At 42.9% G+C, this 20354-nt stretch overlaps 1 protein-coding gene and 1 long non-coding RNA gene across 5 annotated transcripts in view; one reads left to right on the top strand and one right to left on the bottom strand.

Annotated features, from left to right (window-relative positions):
* The window catches only part of plekhg5b (pleckstrin homology domain containing, family G (with RhoGef domain) member 5b), a 75499-nt gene extending 55771 nt beyond the window's left edge, over positions 1–19728 (top strand). For 3 of the 4 annotated variants that reach the window (XM_053642660.1, XM_053642663.1, XM_053642664.1), the window contains 13 exons: positions 9641–9823; positions 10547–10717; positions 10895–10990; positions 11199–11399; positions 11706–11816; positions 12433–12582; positions 12727–12864; positions 13086–13205; positions 13319–13451; positions 13879–13994; positions 14107–14264; positions 14847–15830; positions 17980–19728. In XM_053642660.1, the coding sequence (XP_053498635.1) occupies positions 9641–9823; positions 10547–10717; positions 10895–10990; positions 11199–11399; positions 11706–11816; positions 12433–12582; positions 12727–12864; positions 13086–13205; positions 13319–13451; positions 13879–13994; positions 14107–14264; positions 14847–15830; positions 17980–17989 (2571 nt within the window). In that variant the 3' untranslated portion in view covers positions 17990–19728. Of the gene's footprint in view, positions 1–9640; positions 9824–10546; positions 10718–10894; positions 10991–11198; positions 11400–11705; positions 11817–12432; positions 12583–12726; positions 12865–13085; positions 13206–13318; positions 13452–13878; positions 13995–14106; positions 14265–14846; positions 15835–17979 lie in introns of those variants that run through there. The other variant, XM_053642661.1, reaches the window with a different exon arrangement.
* On the bottom strand, positions 13039–14108 carry LOC128618943 (uncharacterized). The gene is made up of 3 exons (XR_008387846.1): positions 13839–14108; positions 13293–13608; positions 13039–13175 (listed from the first exon to the last, which is right to left on the bottom strand). It is a non-coding gene; the product is annotated as an uncharacterized LOC128618943 (long non-coding RNA).
* Positions 19729–20354: the final 626 nt, after the last annotated feature.

Genomic DNA, 20354 nt, shown 5'->3' with positions numbered 1-20354 from the left:
CTATTTAGGTATTGATTTGAATCTCTGTCAAGTTTTTGGCTTGTGTTAAGGCCTTCCTGTTCCTCATCACTTGTACTTATCACTCGGCATCTACACGAAACTTGAATTTCTTCGGATCTTTCGTTTATAGTTAGTGACATGACGGACTGGTCTGTGTGAGGCAGATTATATATATATATATATATATAATTAATTATTATACCTTTCACATGAAAGGGTTACCTTAGATGTTGGATGTATATGGGAGATATAGATGTGTGTTCACAGAGAAAAGGAATTCTTGTACCAGGCAAGTTGGTCTGTTGGCATCAAATCTTACAAGCGTTTGTAGCGTGTGTAGCGTTTGATTGAGGTTTATTCGTTAAGCTTGGCAACAAAACCTTGTGACGAGAGTTCTTCAGTAGTCCATAAAGACGTGCGTGTTTAGTCTTTGCTCAGACTGTGCTCTCGGCGAGAGGAAAAGGCAAGTACGCACGTGTTCCATCCCTAAAGTTGTACCTCTTACAGGTTCAAAAGTCTGCTTTTTTTTCAAAAGCCTCTACAGTGTTGGTCTTTAACAAGAAAACCTCACCGAACACTTCATCTCAATTATTGAAAGGAGATTTATTAGAAAGTTTAGTTTCTGAGAAGGGGCTCACATTCAATAAAAAGAAAAGTATTTAGCTAGTTCACTAATAGTTATAACCTTCAGGCTTTGATGAAGAATAATAATAATAATTTAAAATAGTGTATTAGTGGTTAGGCAAGCATGTCAGGAAGTACACATTAGTGAAAAGTATGGTCACATTTTTGGCCACTAGTGTGCGCTGTAGAGCTAGCATTGGGCCTTTTTAAAACATGCGGTTTGGGGTATTGGCCTGATTTCAGCTTTGCTGCACTTGCCCTGAAACTGACCTCCATTCCTTTACCCGATTTAAACAGTGAAGATAATTAATTTGGATAATTACTTTCGCCCCCATGCTGTGCTGTAGGCAACGCTCGGGATTGCGTTTGCGCATTTTCCTGACGACAAAACATCAAGCATTTGCATTACAGTAACCCGTGCCAATTTCCACCACTCCACCTTCCTCCTCCCTTCTTTTTTTTTTTTTTTTTTTCTTCCTGGAAGAGATTTCACTTTGTTCCTTGGTGCTATTCTGAATATAATCCCACCACTGTATGCAAATAATACTCTGTGGGTGTCTCTAGTCGCTAAGGGAATATAAAGTATATTGTATGGATCAATATTATAAGACCAGGATTCCCATGGAAGAAGAGAGCTTGTATCTCAACGGGACTTTCCTAAATAAAGGTTAAATAAAAGTAGTATAATAGTACGTTATATCGTATGTGTATACGGGGGAGTTTTATTAAAAGTCGATGCAGCAAGTAGATAATGGGGGTTAAGCGCACCTCTTCGGAAGGATGCGTGGAAAATTTGAACACGCTGGATTTTTAAATGTTATTCTAGCAAAACAGCAACGTTTTCAGAGAAATATGCGATATGTTTTCCCTAATATGAAACGTTGTATAAGGGGTATGTTGACTTACATTGTTTCCCATGGGGACTCTTTCCCCAAAACCAAAAAAATCCAAATGAATTACTCCACAGACAAATTTAGTATATGAAAAGTACAAAAAACCTTTCATATACAACTTTATTATAAATACATACTATACTATTATCCAAGGATTAAAAAATAAAAAATACCTGAACAGATTATTCTCAGGAATCGCCGTCATAACATTTCACAATCAGCGTAATTATTGTGTCGTAAAGCCTTTTTTCACGATGATTCAAAAACTACTTTCCTGTTTGGACTTTCCGATTTCGGCATAGCTAGACTTCCCCAAATACATGGAACTGGAATTTGACAGCTTGCCATATCAACCAGTTTATAGGAACCTGTTCTTCATCCGCGTTGACCTTGAAGGCATGCTTAGAGCCTCTGAATTTGACCGTGCACTTGAGTTCAGTTTTATTTATTTTTTTATATCGATAGGCATTGCTCTACAGAAGTTCCGAAACGGAACTCCACTCGTCCCCGCATCAGTACAGGGCCTGGTCAGTATTCTGCTCCTCCAGAATGTTTATGATGGCTCTTGGTGGTTCTCAGATACAATATGACTGTATTTGATCCATGCGTGGCGTCTTCCCCACTGCGCCATGACCCCTCACCAAAGCCCGACCTTTTAGAACAAACCCTCCACCCCATGGAGCACCGGGGGCGCTAATGACCCAGCAACCCCTCCTCGAGCTCTAATTTCCTGTGTCTGTTGCGACGACCTTTACGGTTAGCGTTTGATGTGCGCCTGGTTTTCTCTCTTTCAGAACGTTTAAAGGACAAATGTCTCACAAGAGCGGCTTTTCGGTGAAATCCGTGTTCATGTCCGATGCTCCGTGTTCTTTGATCCTGCTCCTGAGTGTTTGCACTTAACTGCGCTTGACCTCGTTTTTAAGGCCCAGTCAGCTGTGTGAGTATCTGGAAAGCTTCCACATCCGGAGGTATTTATCGATGTAAAAGCACCTACAGTATGGAAGATCCTCAGGTTCCTTCAAATGAATGTTTAGAACACAGTCTTTAATTTATTCATTAAAGCCTAGATCTTTTAAGTCCTGAAACCTTCTTGAGATCTGCGTGCGTAGGGAATTAATCAACGATAGGGTTGCCATTACCTCTCCAAAGGGGGTTATTTTCCTGTAACAGCACATCCTGAAGTGTTTTACTCCTTTTATACCACGGTAGTTTGCCAATGCTGTAAAGAATCAGAAAGTGCAAAGTCCTCTACCCTGAACTCTCCCATGGGGAAAATGTCCTAGCACTTTGAGACTCCTTCCATAAATTAAGGATCAGGATATGTGGAGTGTCCGTCATACAAGTCCCTGTATGGGCTGCTGCTATAGAAATGACGACGTGTTCGAACGAGCTCTTTGATATAAACCCGTGATTTGCCTTTCAGCCGGCACTACGGTCAGAGCTGCTATTATAACAGCTTGTGACCAAACAGGGTTAGAATTCGACCTCGCTGTTGTATAAGCTGATCTGGCCTGGACTGTCTACCTGTTTGATGGAGAGATAAGTCACACAGCAGCGAGGCTGATAGGATCAGAGGCGGCCCTTTCGGGGACTAGAGCGCAGGACTGCTGTCATTACGACGAATATATGAGTCCAATATCTGGACATCTAACTCCTCAGGCTATCGAGCCAGAAATAAATCTGACTGCCGAACCTTCAAGGGCACCTTATCATAATTTTTTATTATTTTATTTCCCCCCCTGTAGTGTCTGTAATCACGGTTATTATTCAAACGTATTGTTTGTGACGATAGTATGTCTTCTAATTTAATACAACCGTGCAGTTCGGAAACGCGAGTGACAATAAAGTAACGAGAAGGGAGATCGATTGAACCGTCAAGTGTATATCAGGACAGAATTTTATTCGTAGAAACGTTTACCTTTTTTTTTTTTTTAGCAATAGATTGTCTGAAAGTTTTACAGCTCAAGCCAAGCGTGACTGAGTGAAGACGGGGGGAGGGGGGGGAAATAGTATAATAGTGATAGAATGAAGAAGAAACCCGGACAGGACCTCCTCTAATGTCGTCTTCTCTGTGGAAGAGAACCTGTGTGTTTTCATTTTCTGTGAAATCAAAGTCAGGTAAGCCGGAGCCACGTATGCTTTAGAAACCATTTTACCAAGAAGAGTAAACTCCTCTTTCCCGTGGAGACTTTCCCGTACTGTTAAACTCTTCGCAAAGCACCCTGACCGTTACAGAGCTCTTACAACCGAGGCTCGTCCCGTAAACGTTTAATCGATGTCACTACGTCATTCCGTTATACGTTTTACTTCGTTAAGCAACACCTTTTAAAATCAGTCCTGTGCTGCTCTACAAAAACAACGCACACCAATCAGATTTGAGCATTCATCCGTACTGCGGTGTCAAAGTAAATAATTCACAACGGGATGTACCGAAGGGGTTTATTCCTTTATTTCACCCCCCCACCCCTCTCTCTCTCTCTCTCTCTCTCTCACTTGAAGTTAAGTTATGTAATTACATTTCTGGGGGGAAAAAATTCATCATGTTACCAAGTAACCAGAAACTCCTCTTTCCTGAAGACTTTCCTATAAGTGGAAAACTAATACAAAACGCTGAGACCGGAAGCTCCTTCTGCACAACGTTATTAGAAAAATGTTCAACTTGCAGAAAACGTCATCATATCAATTATTTATTTATTTATTTATTTATTCGTTTTTAAATTTGTGAAATAATTTTCAATAGCGCAACCGTTTATTTGCCTTCGAGTATGTCCGACATACAGTACAAGTCCTTGGGAATGAGTATTAGAATTAGCCCGTGCTGAATTATAGCCAGAACTCCTGTCTGAGCCGTCCTGGACGCATCCTGACCAATCAGGTTCGAGAATTCAACAGTGCTAACCGTAGCACTGCTGCTATTAACGACTACTTTCCAACAAAAGTGTGGTTTGTTTCGTTTTGTTTAAATTCTAAGCGTTGCATGCATGCATGCCGTGCCGTGTCCTGTGTTTATTGATTTGCCTCATGATTTTTCATGACGGCTTTATGGATGAAAGGAAGGCAAGAAATGGTAGTTCTCACCTTGCTTGCACAGTGCGGTTCCTTCCAGCGCACTTCGCAGCCCATTTCCCCAGCGCCCAGAGCCGTTTGACGCTTTGATTTGCACCGAGTCTAACCCGATTATCATGCAATTAGTTTCAGACCATCAGCCCCTGTGTAAAGAGACAATAGGGACAAGCAAGAATACACAACTCGGGGGGGGGGGAGACGGGAGACGCGTATCTTCCCGTCTTGTTAACTGTTCTGCTAAAACAAAACAAAAAGATTTTTTTTTTTGTTTAATATATTGTATTTACTGTGAAATCCTGGTAATATTTCAGCTCCATATATGAATAATGTGTATTCAAATACATTACTAAAATTATAATTATTAAAAAAATGAAGTGAAACTGTTAATCCAGGTGATACAGCTGGTCATTCTCTAGATTATATCCAGAGATTCGTTAAAGTAAAGCAGGAATCTGGTGTTATTTATCGCATTATGTTTAAGGATTTGCGGTTTTAATTTTAATAGTCACACGTTTGCGTCCGTTGGTTTCTGCCTCTGAAAGAGACAACGCCAGTGGAAGAATTCCTCAGCGGAGAGTTTGCACGTCATTAGCTGTTTTAACACGACTTTTTTCTTTTGATAAGCAGTTATGCACGGTCTGCTGTTCTCCAGCCCCGAGAGGGGGAGGGAGGGCGCAGCATTTGCTGTGTGAGCGCTCTGAGGACATCAGAACTGTATGTAAATGCGCGTGTGTGTGAGATAAAGTGTTGAAAGTGGCTAGAGGTGGGAGGTACTCAGCCGTCCCTAAGCTCTGTAGCATCAGTGTCACTCTCGGAGTCAGAGTGGCTAGACGATCCTCAGAATCCTCCTCCGTGGTGCTCTGTTTTTGTTTTGGTTTTGTTTTTTTTGTTCATGCGTTAGTCATATACAGGTCAGGATTCTGAAGATTCGTTAGTTTATACACGTTGTTGTTTTGGATCCGTGCTGTGTTGTATTTGGGGCTTGGAGGAGTCTCCTTATCTGGGCCCTGGTGAGTTTAATGGTGCGTTTCGGTGGCCTGTCTTCCTGGCGAAGCTGGGACTTGCTCCACATGGTCCCTGAGAACTTGCCCGATCCGCAACAACCCTCTACACAATGCGAGGTAAGGTATAATGTCTGTTAGTTGGTTGTAGATGTGCTCTGTACTTGTTTGTCACTTGTAGCGGAAGCTTGTTTTTATTCCCGTTTCAGTTTCCGAGAACCCGGAGAACCCTGCTTGTTTTGATGTCTTGCTCGTTTAACCACCGTGAGCCTATGCGTAGGGATGCTCAATAACAGGAAGTCTGTAGTGGAAGCAGAATGCATGATGCGTAATGGAAAGACCCGAATAGTGTTGGACCTGGTGACACGTTCAGGGCCCTGTGTGGGGATGTACAAGCTTATCTGTGCCTGGTGATAAGATTCCTCCAGGATGTCACTGTTTTCGATCACTGATTAATCTGCAATGCTGCCGTCTCAATGGCTCTTTGTTTTACCTGTGGATTTGACTAATAGCACTATATGGTGCTGGCCCTGAAACCTGGATGTTGTTCGTGATCAAGGCTGGTCATCCAGAGGCTAACAAGTGAAACCGGGGACTTGTTTATCACCGTTTTGTTCCGGGGTATCTTTTAGGTGTCAGGAGCAGGAGGGATTGCACATAGTGTTAATCAAAGACTGATCAAGGACCGTTCTTATCTTTCTCATAGTGACTCACTAGAGCACACACACGCCGGATTCTCGCAAACGACGTCGCGCTGAAAACGTTTTGAGCGTTGCCGAAACACCGTCTTAAATATGGGAATTTTGCATGATTCATTATTTCGTTATTAAACGGCGAGGCAGGTTTGAAATTCCTGCGATGTAGGAGTCTTTTACACTCCCATCGCAGTTCCCGTAGCTCTCGAGATAAGCCCAAGAGGTCAGAATGTCTTTCATGTTAAGCTAGGTGAGTGGACACAACAAGACCAGTTTTGTACCCTTAGGAGTACAGGCTAGGAAATTCCAAATTTTTGAACATTTACATTTGAGTGAACAATTTAAAAAAAAAAACAAAAACAAAAGGAGCTTGGGTGGTTAGAGCGCTCATCTGTGTGTCTCTAAGGGGAAACAATGCAGATTAAGGAGCACCGGATGCATGATCTTTCAAAGAAAAAAAAAAAAAAAGAGTCTTTAACTATGTGCATATCTCAAGTACAAGCAGAGCAGCACGTGCTGTAGTTTGGGATTTTCCCCTCATGTACTCCAGAGGTCATTTCCCTCTGCTTAAAGGCACAGAGATTAGGAAAAGCTCTTCATGCTTGTTTTTCTTTGTTGTTTGTTTTTTTTTTTTTTTATAAGAACCCACAAAGCTTGGTCAACGTACTTTAACTAAATAACTGCGGACTCTTATACACCAATATAAACTGTTTAACATAAGGCTATAATCGTCATCTAGTGTTTTAATAGAACATTCATCCACCACAGCAGTATACAGTTCATTACCTCGTTACCAGGCATACTGTTATCTCCCAACTCACAAAATATGCGTCAAGTATTTTCTGTTTGTGTAAGAAAAAAAGAAAAAAAAAAAGCCCAAGAGTGTTACGTTCTTGTTGTTCTATCCAGAACGTAATAACTTTATTAGGATCTAAGACTGAGATCTTTTCGACAAATGCTGCGACACTTAAGGAAGCTCAGTGGTGCTCTTCAAGTTGAAATGAATCCCAGTTGGGGAAAGTGATTTGTCCGAGGAATTTTAGACAAACAAAGACGTGCCTCCAAACAAACAGTTGGCACGTCTGTGGTGCCAGAATGTTTTGTTGAGACCCAGCAAGCCGTCCCGTGGGTGTGTCTGCATATGCAGATTAGCCTTCTGGCTATCAGAAGCCACACCTCTTTCTTCCTGTTCACACATAATCGGACGAGATCCCCCTTGTTGCCATGACGCTCGGGGAGGAGTCCTTAGTAATGCAGGACGGCAGTCTCACTCGCTACCGGACGACAGCAAGAAGGATTTTGGTGGGGGGGCGACCAAGACCTGCGGCGATCCTGCTCATGAGCCCTGAGGAACTTCGTTTAAAAAAAAACAAAGGACACAGAAGCAACAGTGTTTGAGCTAGGGAGACCTTCGTCTTTGTTTTTGGCTGAGAGTTGAACTTCTGTTCTTGCAGCTGCTATGGTGGCACGGTACACGTGTAGAAGTTAACGTGTAGGAGTAAACGTAAGAGGGTTGAGAGAGAGAGAGAGAGAGAGAGAGACAGCTGGCTCTGTTATGGGCCAAACTCTGTGAATCCATTTGAAGGATTACGATGGTCTTCACTGCCTTTGACATGTCGCTTCCTTCCACGGTGAGTATAGCTCAGTCACTCCGAGAATCCTTTAGGTCCTCGGTCGATGTGTACAGATGTGCTGATGTCGCAGGTTTGGTACAGAGATTTGCCAAGCATTGAGTAGATTCATTCCACCTCTTGCACATCGATTCTTAAAAAATAATTAAATATATTTTTAAATAAACTGGTCCTTTCCTTGATTTTTACCTCTAAATCTTTCTTGTTTTTTTTTTTTTTGTGAGCGTTTCAACCACGTGTTGATTTCCATAAAGCATGATTTAGTCATGTATCCTTTTACATTAGACTTCTCCATCTGTTCTAGTTCTGCGAACCTCGGTTCTGAGTGTTTTTGTGCGCAATCGGTCATAAGTTAGTAGCAGCGTAGCCCTTCCAGCCTGCAGGAGTTAGCTGTTGCGCTGGCCGCCAGCAGTCCTTCCTCTTCTTTCTCCTTGGGGTTGTGACACTTCCTGCCATCTGTGTTCCTGTCCTTGTCCTCTTGGCCCAGATTCCGCAGAAATCCCCTCATCAAAACCTTATCGACCGGTCTGCCTTCGGTGCCCTGGTGCCCTGGTGTCAGAGCTCTAAATATAGGATAGAATTTTAGCAGGGCACTTCGTATTGTGCATCAGCCCTGTTTTTCCATCCTGACCGGCTGAGGCAACAGATTTCATCACAGTCGGAATACTAATGAATGATTAGAGTGATTCACTGTCTGTGTGTGTGTGTGGGGGGGGGGGGACCTTTTTACTTTCTGTGCTGAAATTTTACCCTAGTGGTTTTACATACCACTGTTTCCGTTGTGCCGTCTGAGCAAATCAGAGTTGCTCTTATAGTTGCAAAGGTTGTTGTCGGTTCCTAATATCATAGCTTCGTAATCTATTGAAATTTGAGAGTATGCGTTCTATACGACACGTATACACGTCAAACGACACCGTTCCATTCTCGTTTGTTTTTCCTGTCCGCCGGTTTCCTGTTTTGCATCCGTAGCCCAGAAATGCCAGAGTCCTGCTCGGAATGTTGGAAGTCGTTAGTACGGAACGTCGCTCAGGGCCGTGGAATTCCACAAGCTTTGGAACTGGAGGTCGTTAGCTTTGTTTTCGCCGGCTGCCCGGAAGTTTGCAGAGCACTGATGGCAATAACCGCAGCGAGTGTTTGTTCAGCTCGCCGGTCGTCATAAAGAAGATTACGACCGGCCGCGTGTGTGACGCGTGACCGCGCGCTCTGATAGGTCGAACAATGCAGCACGGGACAATGGGAGGCTATTTCTAGTTTGTTTAAGGAATCTACCCTCGTCCCCGAAGATGAAGTCATGAGGAAATGACCGTATAGCTTATTGTGTGGCTAGCCGGGATGGTGTTCTGTGATCTCCCACTGCTGCTGATGTCATTGTTTAATATACGCCCCTGCATTGCCATATATTCCACTTTGGTAATGTTTGCCATAGCTCATCAAATTTTCCTCCCTCTTACATTTCTTGTCTCGTTTCATATCTTTTTATTCTGTAGCCCCTCCTTTTTCTCATCCTCCTCAAAACCACCCCTTGCGAAGAGCTTTTCCTGAAACTCACCTGATGTCTTTAGTGAAGTCATTCCTGTATCATCATCTATGAAAACAGTGGAAATTCCCCTCGTTCCATCTATATAAACTTTCATGATCACCTCACTATGACCTCTTCAGGGGGAATAAAACTTCACACACTCTCTCTCTCTCTCTCTCTCTCTCTCTCTCTCTCTCTTTCTCTTGTTCAGGGTCAGAGTCAAGCACGTCGGCGGAAGAACATGACCGAGTTCCTGGGTGATGCCAACATCCCGTCTCCAGACTCCCTGGTCCAGCTCGGTGGTTCTCTTCCGACCATGGTCTCTGCCGGTTACGATAAACACAAGAACCGCAGCGCTAGCCGCTTTAGCGGTTTCTTCTTCCCCTCTTACAAGGTGAGGACCCAGTTTCCCTTTTTTCCGCATGGCTGCATGTCAGGAATCGGCTTCCCGGAGGCCGAATTTCCACTAACGCTAAGCTATGAGAACAAACCAGAGAAATTAAAAGGAGAGATGGCCTCACTATGTGAGGTGTAAACTGGTGCCAATTTCTCAGAAAGCTGACTAAGCAGACGCTTGTATGAAAAGAACGAGGTTCCCCGGGTATCGGTTAACGGTTTTCACCCTCTGTCTCGTCCCACTGGGAGAGACATGTAGCAGATGTGTGATGGGACGAGGCTGTAGCTGTCACTCAGCTGTCACGTTTGGCTTCTTTTCAAACACAAAGTTTTTTTTTTCCCCCTCTAACGCTCAGAGTGACCAGAAAAGAGACCTGACCTCACGTCCCAACGGGACCTGGCTACACAAAGCAGGGGTTAGCCTGGGCCACGTTAGGCCAGATTATTGGCTTTGTTTCTACCCTCTATTGTCTGAAAGTCACTAACTCGTTTTTTTTACAGCAAGTACCTCAGCCTCTGAAAGCAGAACAGTTGCGTAGTTAGCCGTGAGCCCTCAGACGAGCGTAGTTGCAACAAAGTGGGATTAAAAACGATGGCCCCGAATGAAAGGATATTTGTAAGGTACCATTAAACTATGAACAGAAAACGTATTGATCTGCTTGATCTGTAACTGTTCGCCCGTGTGTGTGTGTGTGTGTGTGTGTGTGTGTGTGTGTACTAGGAGGTGGACCGCATGGAACGGCTCAACAATAGACTGCAGATGTACACGTGCCATGGCATGCCTAAGGTGCATCCACATCTTTCCTTCCACCATGACTCCTGGGAAGAGGAGGAAGAGGAGCCTGACCTGACACTAGAGGACAGCTGGCAACAGCTGCTGGAGAACCCAGAGGTAACACACACACACACACACACACACACACACACACACACAGTTTTCAGTACTATATAGTAGAAATTGTCAGTATTTGTCTGTCAGAGAGTATAAAAATGTATTTTACGGTTATATTGTGAAATTTTTGCTATGGTGAAAGGAATTCTGGGGTTTAATAGAAGTGATGTGTTGCAGACTCTGAGCAGACGGCAGTTCCACCAGCAGGAGGCGATATGGGAACTGTTCCACACTGAAGCCACCTACATCAAGAAGCTGAAGGTCATCACTGATGTAAGGTTCAGGTTTACTTCTACAGTATGCTTTCAGTTTTCCCAACCCAGCTCTGTCTGTGGTACACGAGACACCTTTACTTATTATTGCTCGACAGTCCAAGCCCAGTTGCTTTTTTTTTTTTGCGCCGGGATTCGAATAAGCATCGTTGTTTTGTGTTGAGCCGCGTGCTGAAATGTTACGCTTTGTGTTCCGTTCCGTGGCGCAGCTTTTCCTGTGCGGCCTGCTAGACCTGCAGGATACCGGCCTCCTGAACGAAGTGGAACCAGCCAAGCTGTTCAATAACATCCAGGACCTGGTGCGAGTACACACGGCACTGTGGAGTCAGGTCATGTTACCGGCGCTGCGGAAAGCTCGCCAAGACCGGAGCGTGCTCGATCCGACCGATCTGTTCGAGGGCTTCCAAACGGTGAGTCTACACTCAGAGAGGGCACGGCGTACGATCATGTTTCAGCGCCCTCACGTTATTATTATTATGATGATGATGGTCGTAGTAATCGAGTCCGGTTCGGTTGTTAGTCATTGTGCTTGTTGGGTGAATTAGTAAGACTAGTTAGACAATCAATGTGGTGTTATTTAATGTTGTCATTTATTTAACGTTCATGTAAGCTGGACTTTTTTTTTTTTGTATGTGTTAGTTTAAATCACAAAATCTACAGTAATGTGTATACTGCAAGTATGATTGCGTTAATGTTTTACCGTGGTGTGTGTGCAGTTTGCGTCCAGGTTCCAGCCGTACCTGCATTACTGCATGGAGGAGGAGAGCGGTTTGGAGTACATGCGCACTCAGCTGAGAGACAACGAGCTCTTCAGGATCTACATCACAGTGAGTTCTTGCATGTGACTAAATCGCACTGCTTTGCATATCTGCGCGACTTAGGACAGTTACGCCTTCTACGTCAAGGCTTCTTTCACTTATTATTATTATTTTTTTTTTGCTGCAGCAGCAGCCAGGGATCCCTTTAACTGTACAGTAAATTCCACTGACCTCAATTTATTTTACGAACATAATCCAGACGCCGCTTAGCATTAGCGGTTAGCACGTTTGCGTCGCACCTCCGGGGTTGTGGGTTGGATTCCCGCCTCCCTCCCTGTGCTTTGGGGGTTTCTTCAGGGTACTCCGGTTTCCTCCCCTAGTCCAAAGATGTGCAGTGTAGGCTGATTGGCATGTCCAAATTGTCCTTAGCGTGTGAACGTGTGTGTGTGTGTGTGTGTGTGTGTACGCGGGTGTCCCCCGCCTCGTCATCCGAGTACCCTGGGATAGGCTTCAGGCGACCTCGTGACCCCTGTGTTAGGATAAACGGTACAGAAAATGGATCGGTGAATGGATGGAATCCAGATTCACTGTCATGTCTAGATCTTCCTTCTAGATTTTTTTCTTCTTTTTTTTTTTTTTGTTTCAACCCTTGCTATAATTTTCTGTTCTGCTTAATTGCGTGCAGTGGGCCGAGGGGAACAAGCAGTGCAATCGGTTGAAGCTGGCCGACATGCTGGCGAAACCACACCAGAGACTCACCAAATACCCCCTGCTACTCAAAACCATCCTGAAAAAAACCGACGAACCTGCAGCGAAAGACTCTCTCCTGAGCATGGTGAGGGATCGTCATACACCACATCCTATAATAATTCGTGTATTTATTTGGTTTAAATTTTTGGCAGAAGAATACGTTGGACTGTTATTCACTAGGAAGATGTGCTCGGTCTCACGAATGAACGTTTGCGTGTTTGCTGCTCAGGTGGCGAGCGTGGAGCACTTCATCAACAGCGTGGACTCTCAGATGCTGCGGAGGCAGGAGCAGCAGAAGCTGACGGCCATCTCGGCTCGGGTAGAGAGCTACGAGGCGGTGGAGGGAGGCAGCGAGGAGGTGGAGAGGGTGAGACCACCTTCCTAAAAAAAAAAGAATATATTTCATCAATATTTGAAGATATCATATATTATTAGTAATTATGTGAATAAGTACACATAAACATCTTGCATGCTTGGAAATAAGCCTTTATATAATATAAATAATAGCCTTTTTTTTTAAACAAATACTTAAATTTAATCTAATATGTTCGACACAGAGGTGAATTGTTATTATTCTTCCGTGCTCAGATCCTGAAAGCGTTTAACCGCATCGACCTGACGGCTCCTATGATGGACGTGTCGTCGGAGGAGACCAGACAGCTCCACCTCGAGGGGGCGCTACGTATGAAAGAAGGCAAAGACAGCAGGGTGAGCGGCTGCAGTGTTTAGTTTTGTATAGCCTTTGAATGATACCTCTTCACCTTACGACAGCCTAATGAAGGAACGCATGCTGACCTTGCTAATGCGCGTCTGCTCTTCAGATGGAAGTCTACTGCATTTTGTTCACCGACCTCCTGCTCATCACGAAGCCCGTGAAGCGTTTAGAGAAGGTCAAAGTGATCCGGCAGCCCCTCCTTCTTCATAATGTTGTGTGCAAGGAGCTCAAAGACCCAGGTTAATACACACACACATACACACATGCACGTACATGCTTGCAAACTTGTGCTTGAACTCACTGGACTGGACGGTTGAAGATTGTCTAGAGACTGTTAATTAAAACATTAAAAATCCCACGAGATCGGCAGTTTCTGAAATACTCACATCATCCCACCTAGCAACCAGCGAGAGATGAGAAATAAGAGACACACACACACACACACACACACACACACACACACACACACACACACACACTCCCATTTGGATGTTTGATGTGAACATTAACTGAAGTACTTGACCTGTATTGCGTGTGTTGTGCTGCTACGTGATTGGCCGACTGGAAAATCGCATAAATGAGCACAGGTGTTATTGTTAAGAATGTATCTATAATAATTGTCTAACCTGTTTAACGTTCTCCTTACGTCTGTCATTCTTCCCGTAGGTTCTTTTGTTCTCATCTACCTCAACGAGTTCAAAAGTGCTGTGGCTGCCTACTCGTTCCAGGCCAACAGCGCCTCCCAGGGGCGAAGCTGGATCGACACAATCAGCACTGTGAAGGTTTGTGCTTACAGCGTGTCTTTCCATCCTGAACGTCCTCTGGCTGTGTCTTTATTTATTTATTTGTTTGTTTATTTTTTATTTATTTATTTATTTATTTTTACCTCCCCAGACCCAGCTGCAGCGGCTGCGTGTCGAGGAGGCTCGACGGCACCAGGCTGGGGAAAAAACAAGTTTAGTGAAAGAAGAGGACGAGGATGGAGGCGAGCAGAGCAGTAACTCCACTTCCAGCTCTCCACGCCTTGGAAATAAAGGACAACTTAACACAGGGTACACTTTTAACCATCAGTTTAAAAATGTTTGCCCCCCCCCCCTTTGTAGCCTAATAGATATACTACTGGTCAAAATTTTGGAGACACCCGACTGAAATGTTTTTCATGATATTAAAACCCTTTTGATCTGAAGGTGTATGATTTAAATGTTTGAAATCAAAATATTCATTTCTTTCATTAGAAAACTAACATTTTATTTACAAAAAGTATTTTTTTTAAATGGATGACTTTTGGAGCAAAATATTCCGACAGGCAGCCAATAAGAGTCCGGCGTAGGTGTGAACTCCTTTAATACTGTTTAAAAACATCTCAGGGAAATTCCTCAAGAAATGAGTGTGTCTAAACTTTTGACCGGTGGTGTATGTGGGTTGAATCGTGATCAACAGTAAACCAGGTTTAATGGAAATTTGTACCGTATGAGAATAGAGGAATAACGGGATTTGTCCTCCCTGCATACCTGAATTTTCGTCGGACGATTTCACAAACGGCTCTAAAATCTGCTTCTGTCTTCGTTTGAACTCGTGTACCCTTGAATCGAATGAAGTGCCTAAAATTTACGAATTCCCTTTTTCCACCTCAGGGACTCGGACGGCTCCACAGAGACGCTGTCTGTGATGGAAACCGAGGATTCCGGCGCGTGCTCGGACCTGCAAACCGATTCCGACACGGTACCGTCTTCCCTCCCCAGCAGCGCCGAGCCCCAGCCTTCCCAGCATGCCCCGGAGGGTCCAGTACTTGACCCAGAGTATCGCAGTCTGTCCATGGACAGTGCCTACGGCACACTTTCCCCCGAGTTGCTGCTGGATCTGCAAACTCGGACGTCCACCAGCGAGCAGGAGAGCACAGAGGAGGAGGCCGAGGGAGACGGTGTGGAGGTAGTGGCGGAGGTAGTGGCGGAGGTAGCGGAAGAGGTAGCGGAAGAGGTAGTGGTGGAGGTAGCGGCGGAGGACGAGGAGAAAGCGGGAGAAGAAGAGGAAGAGTCCGATGACAAGAGCTCCTCGGGCTCTCGAATTTCAGTAGCATCCCATCTGAAACCCAGGCGGCGTCCACCGGTGCAGTCTCGCACACACTGTCTCCAGAAGACTGTAAATAAGTGTCATTCAGAGGACAATCTGCTGCAGCGTGTCAACGGAGAGGACACGCAGGGCGCGGGCGAAGACGTTGCGCAGGGCTCGAACGCCCCTTACCAGCTGGGTCTGGAGTGGGCAGATGGGCTGGCACACAGCAAGAGCTTGACCGAACTGAACCTTGCTGACACAGAAATATCTCAGCAGAGGGAAACGGAGAGAACACAGAGCGAGCGACTGGCGCACAGCCTGCCGTCCTATGTGCTCAGGAACACGCTGAGGCGGCGCAACTACAGAAGGGACAAAAAGAAAGGGAAAATGGACCACAGCGGCTCAGACGGAGAAATCGCACCCCCTGGATCTCAGGAAGGGCATTGTGGTGCTTCAGAGGATGAGACGGGCAGTGGGAAGATATCACAACAGCACAAGAAGCTCACGCTGTCACAGCTTTATAAAATACGCACCACACTGGTGCTGAACTCCACGCTCACAGCCTCGTAAGTAGCGTGTGTGCTTTTCGCTTTTAACAAAGTGTAACGTTGGTCAGTCTTAACAAGTGTATGCTTCTACTTCTGAATCAAATTGTAAAGCAACCGAAGAACAGTGCTGTGTAAATTAAATAGTATTATTATTATTATTATTGGTAGAAGTAATACTAGGATTAGCATTAATAATATGAGTAGTATTAGTATTATTGATAGGACTAGCTGTAGTAGCAATACTATTAATAGTAGTAGTCATATTGATCATATTATTATTAGTAGTAGTACTAGCATTATTATTTGTAGTAGTTTATTATTATTATTATTATTATTATTATTATTAGCAGTAGTAGTAATGATAGTAGTGGTACTAATAGCCGTAGTATACTATTACTAATAGTAGGAGGAGGAGGCTTAATATTCTTAGTAGCAGTAGTATTATAAGTATTAGTGCTGTTAAAAGTAGTTGTACTAATAGCAATATTAGGAGGAGGAGTAATAGTAGAAGACGTAGTAGCAGCAGCATTAATAGCAATAGTAGTAGCAGGAAGAGGAGTATTAGTAGTATTAGTACTAATAGCAATAGGAGGAGGAAGAGGAGTATTAGTCGTAGTAGTACTAATAGCAATAGTAGTAGCAGGAGGAGGAGGAGTATTAGTAGTACTAATAGTAAGAGGAGGAGGAGTATTAGTAGTAGTACTAATAGGAGGAGGAGTATTAGTAGTAGTAGTACTAATAGTAAGAGGAGGAGGAGTATTAGTAGTACTACTAATAGTTATAGGAGGAGTATTAGTAGTAGTAGTAGTAGTAGTAGTACTAATAGCAATAGTAGTAGCAGGAGGAGGAGGAGTATTAGTAGTACTAATAGTAAGAGGAGGAGGAGTATTAGTAGTAGTACTAATAGGAGGAGGAGTATTAGTAGTAGTAGTACTAATAGTAAGAGGAGGAGGAGTATTAGTAGTACTACTAATAGTTATAGGAGGAGTATTAGTAGTAGTAGTAGTAGTAGTACTAATAGCAATAGTAGTAGCAGGAGGAGGAGGAGTATTAGTAGTACTAATAGTAAGAGGAGGAGGAGTATTAGTAGTAGTACTAATAGGAGGAGGAGTATTAGTAGTAGTAGTACTAATAGTAAGAGGAGGAGGAGTATTAGTAGTACTACTAATAGTTATAGGAGGAGTATTAGTAGTAGTAGTAGTAGTAGTACTAATAGTTATAGGAGGAGTATTGGTAGTACTACTAATAGTTATAGGAGGAGTATTGGTGGTAGTAGTAGTACTAATAGTTATAGGAGGAGTATTGGTGGTAGTAGTAGTACTAATAGTTATAGGAGGAGTATTGGTGGTAGTAGTAGTACTAATAGTTATAGGAGGAGTATTGGTAGTACTACTAATAGTTATAGGAGGAGTATTGGTGGTAGTAGTAGTAGTAGTACTAATAGTTATAGGAGGAGTATTGGTAGTACTACTAATAGTTATAGGAGGAGTATTGGTGGTAGTAGTAGTAGTAGTACTAATAGTTATAGGAGGAGTATTGGTAGTACTACTAATAGTTATAGGAGGAGTATTGGTGGTAGTAGTAGTACTAATAGTTATAGGAGGAGTATTGGTGGTAGTAGTAGTAGTAGTACTAATAGTTATAGGAGGAGTATTGGTAGTACTACTAATAGTTATAGGAGGAGTATTGGTGGTAGTAGTAGTAGTAGTACTAATAGTTATAGGAAGAGTATTGGTAGTACTACTAATAGTTATAGGAGGAGTATTGGTAGTAGTAGTACTAATAGTTATAGGAGGAGGAGGAGAGTTAGTAGTACTAATAGTAAGATGAGGAGTATTAGTAGTACTAATAGTTATAGGAGGTGTATTAGTAGTACTACTAATAGTTATAGGAAGAGTATTAGTACTATATTAGTAGTACTAATAGTTAGAGGAGGAGTATTAGTAGTAGTATTAGTAGTAGTAGTAGTAATAGTTAGAGGAGGATTATTATTATTAGTAGTAGTAGTAATAGTTAGAGGAGGATTATTATTAGTAGTAGTAGTAGTAATAGTTAGAGGAGGATTATTAGTAGTAGTACTCTCTCTCTCATGATAAGCAGAATGATGTGAAATGGTGTTCTTTTTATCTGATGTTTTACTGACGTCCTCTTTCTCCTCTCCCTGTAGGGAAGTGTAGAATCGACCACTTCGTCACTCCGCCAGCAGCACCACTTTCAGCCTGATAGGACTGACTTGCTTGCCACATGAATGCACTCTAACCAATGAGCAGAACTCATGAGCTTTTTGCACTTTTAAATAATTCACGTAGCTTTAATAAGGGGAGGAGCTAAGCTTTAGGAGAAAAAAAAAAGATCTTGAGCAAGATGCAGAATCTGGGAAAAGTTCCAGCCCTGGTTTGGTCCACTTGTGCACTTGGACCCGATCAGTAGAGGAGGAAAGGACGGAGAGGAAGCTGACCAAGTTAAATCAGAGCATGTGGTTAAATAATGGCACCCTGGATTTCCAGAAATGTAACTTCACTGTTCATGTGAGGCGTTTCAAAAGAGTTCAAAGGCACACTTATTTCTCAATCACAGTGTTTTTGTTCAATCTTGACGCATTGTTCTACTATATTCTAAAATAAATACCTCTGATTTGTGCCCTCACCCCCTCCATTTCAGACTGTCCTGATGACTTTCCTGGTTACATGGTTCTCTCAGTGCTTATAATGCTTACTATGGCAGCAAGTGTTCCTCCAGCTGCCAGATATGTGTTGGGAAAAGAGAAAGCCATACGGAAAGAGGTTTGTCTCTCTGACGAAAAAGCAAAACCAAACATTTGAGAAATCTGTTCACACATTCAGTGTTTCTTTTTGTGTGTGTTTGTGAATGTTAATGCGAGTGTGTGAGGTTGACTGTGAACATGTAATGCCATCAAGGGTGAGTGTGTGTGTGTGTGTGTTTATGTAAATTATGACCTTAAATACACACTGAAACCATAAATAACTATTTGAAGATGGCACGGTAAATAACTAAAACACGTGGACCAGTATTAACAGTAAAGCAGCAGTGATTGCTTATTCAGTGTGTCGTGTGTGTGTGTACGTTATAATCAATACGGTCTCATTATCTCTGCCAAGTTAATACGCGAGAGTAGCTTCTTTCTCTTTAGTATCAACAATATGAGCGGAACCGAAACTAGCGATCGTCAGGATTCCATACGCAACGCATAGAAAGTGACGAGCGAATTTCTTTATTCTTTATTAAGCTTAATGTCATGAGGTTTTTTTTGCTTTAAGACTGAAGGGCGTGGTCAGGTTTTACGTTTTGAACTAACTGGGAGAAAGGTCCCCAGAAAAGCTTTACTCTCAAGCTCTGTAACACTGCAATGTTCTCGACATACATCTCCCACTCGTTTTGGATCTAATGGAGACTCGCCTGATCGCAGATCAGCACTTATTAGGAACCACTTTTGGAATTTTTGGAGCTAATTCAAGACACTGAACGTATAATAACAGTATTTGGGTTTAGACTGAATTGCCTGGTTTCTGCAAGCCTCGCGTTAACATTAGGGTTATTTATGGAAATAATGAACAAATGGCCTACAATCCTTTTACTAAACCAAATCCTTATAAATGTACTATTTGTAAATTTGCCCAAAAATTAATATTGTGCATTAATTGTTTACTACTTAGTTGTTGTTGTTTTTTTTTGTTCATAATATTTATTAAGCTTGCTTTGTTTTTATATATGAAACATGGTTTGTAAATGTACTGTTTATTTCATGACTATTTTTGTTGTTGTTGTTGTTTTTCAGGTTTAATTTGTTAAATTGTCATTTGTTTAATTAAGAGGTTAATCTGCTGAGAACCAAAATAACCTTGTTCCCAGTGTTGGGGAAATGGTCCTGTGTGTAATAAAAAGGCATCTGATCTTATTTTCAGCTTTAGTTGATTGATTTATTTATTTATTTATTTATTTATGTGACGTTATGCATGTTTAAAATGGAAAAAAATCTCAGGGGCACCAGCAACTGATCGACTTCCACGATGTCATTGTCAGTGCTGAGAAGGAATCCCATTTCCTGCAATAATTAAAGAATATCCCCCCCCCCCCCTTTAAGGAACACGTTCAAAAGATGGCCTGTGGTCTCTCTGAAGCCTATAGCAACATCCCAAATATCTTAACACTCCACTCCGTTCTAAACGTTTAGAATGGGAAACGTGTAGAAATGCCCATATTTGGATGATCACCTGCTCCCGTGGTTTGTCTGACCTCCTCATGTGTTGATAACCAATCTACCTTCTACATGGTGAGTGTGACAGCGAACGGAACGCAATCAATCAATCAATCAATCAATCAATCAATCAATCAATAAACACCTGACCAGCCCAAACAGAGGAAAATGGAGTACCCCAGCGGGACAACTCCCAATAACACCAGGGGCAGTGAATATCGCCTGAATGCCATATGACCGTGTTTCCTCTAAATATCGTCGTCATACAGGCGCCGCTCACCTAGTCCCCACTGATTCAGAGTGACAGGAAACCCTTGGGGTTATCC

Source organism: Ictalurus furcatus, chromosome 15, assembly GCF_023375685.1.
Source record: "Ictalurus furcatus strain D&B chromosome 15, Billie_1.0, whole genome shotgun sequence".
NCBI lineage: Eukaryota > Metazoa > Chordata > Actinopteri > Siluriformes > Ictaluridae > Ictalurus > Ictalurus furcatus.
The sequence above is the reverse complement of the archived record's forward strand: the minus strand, read 5'-3'. Positions and strand labels throughout refer to the sequence as shown.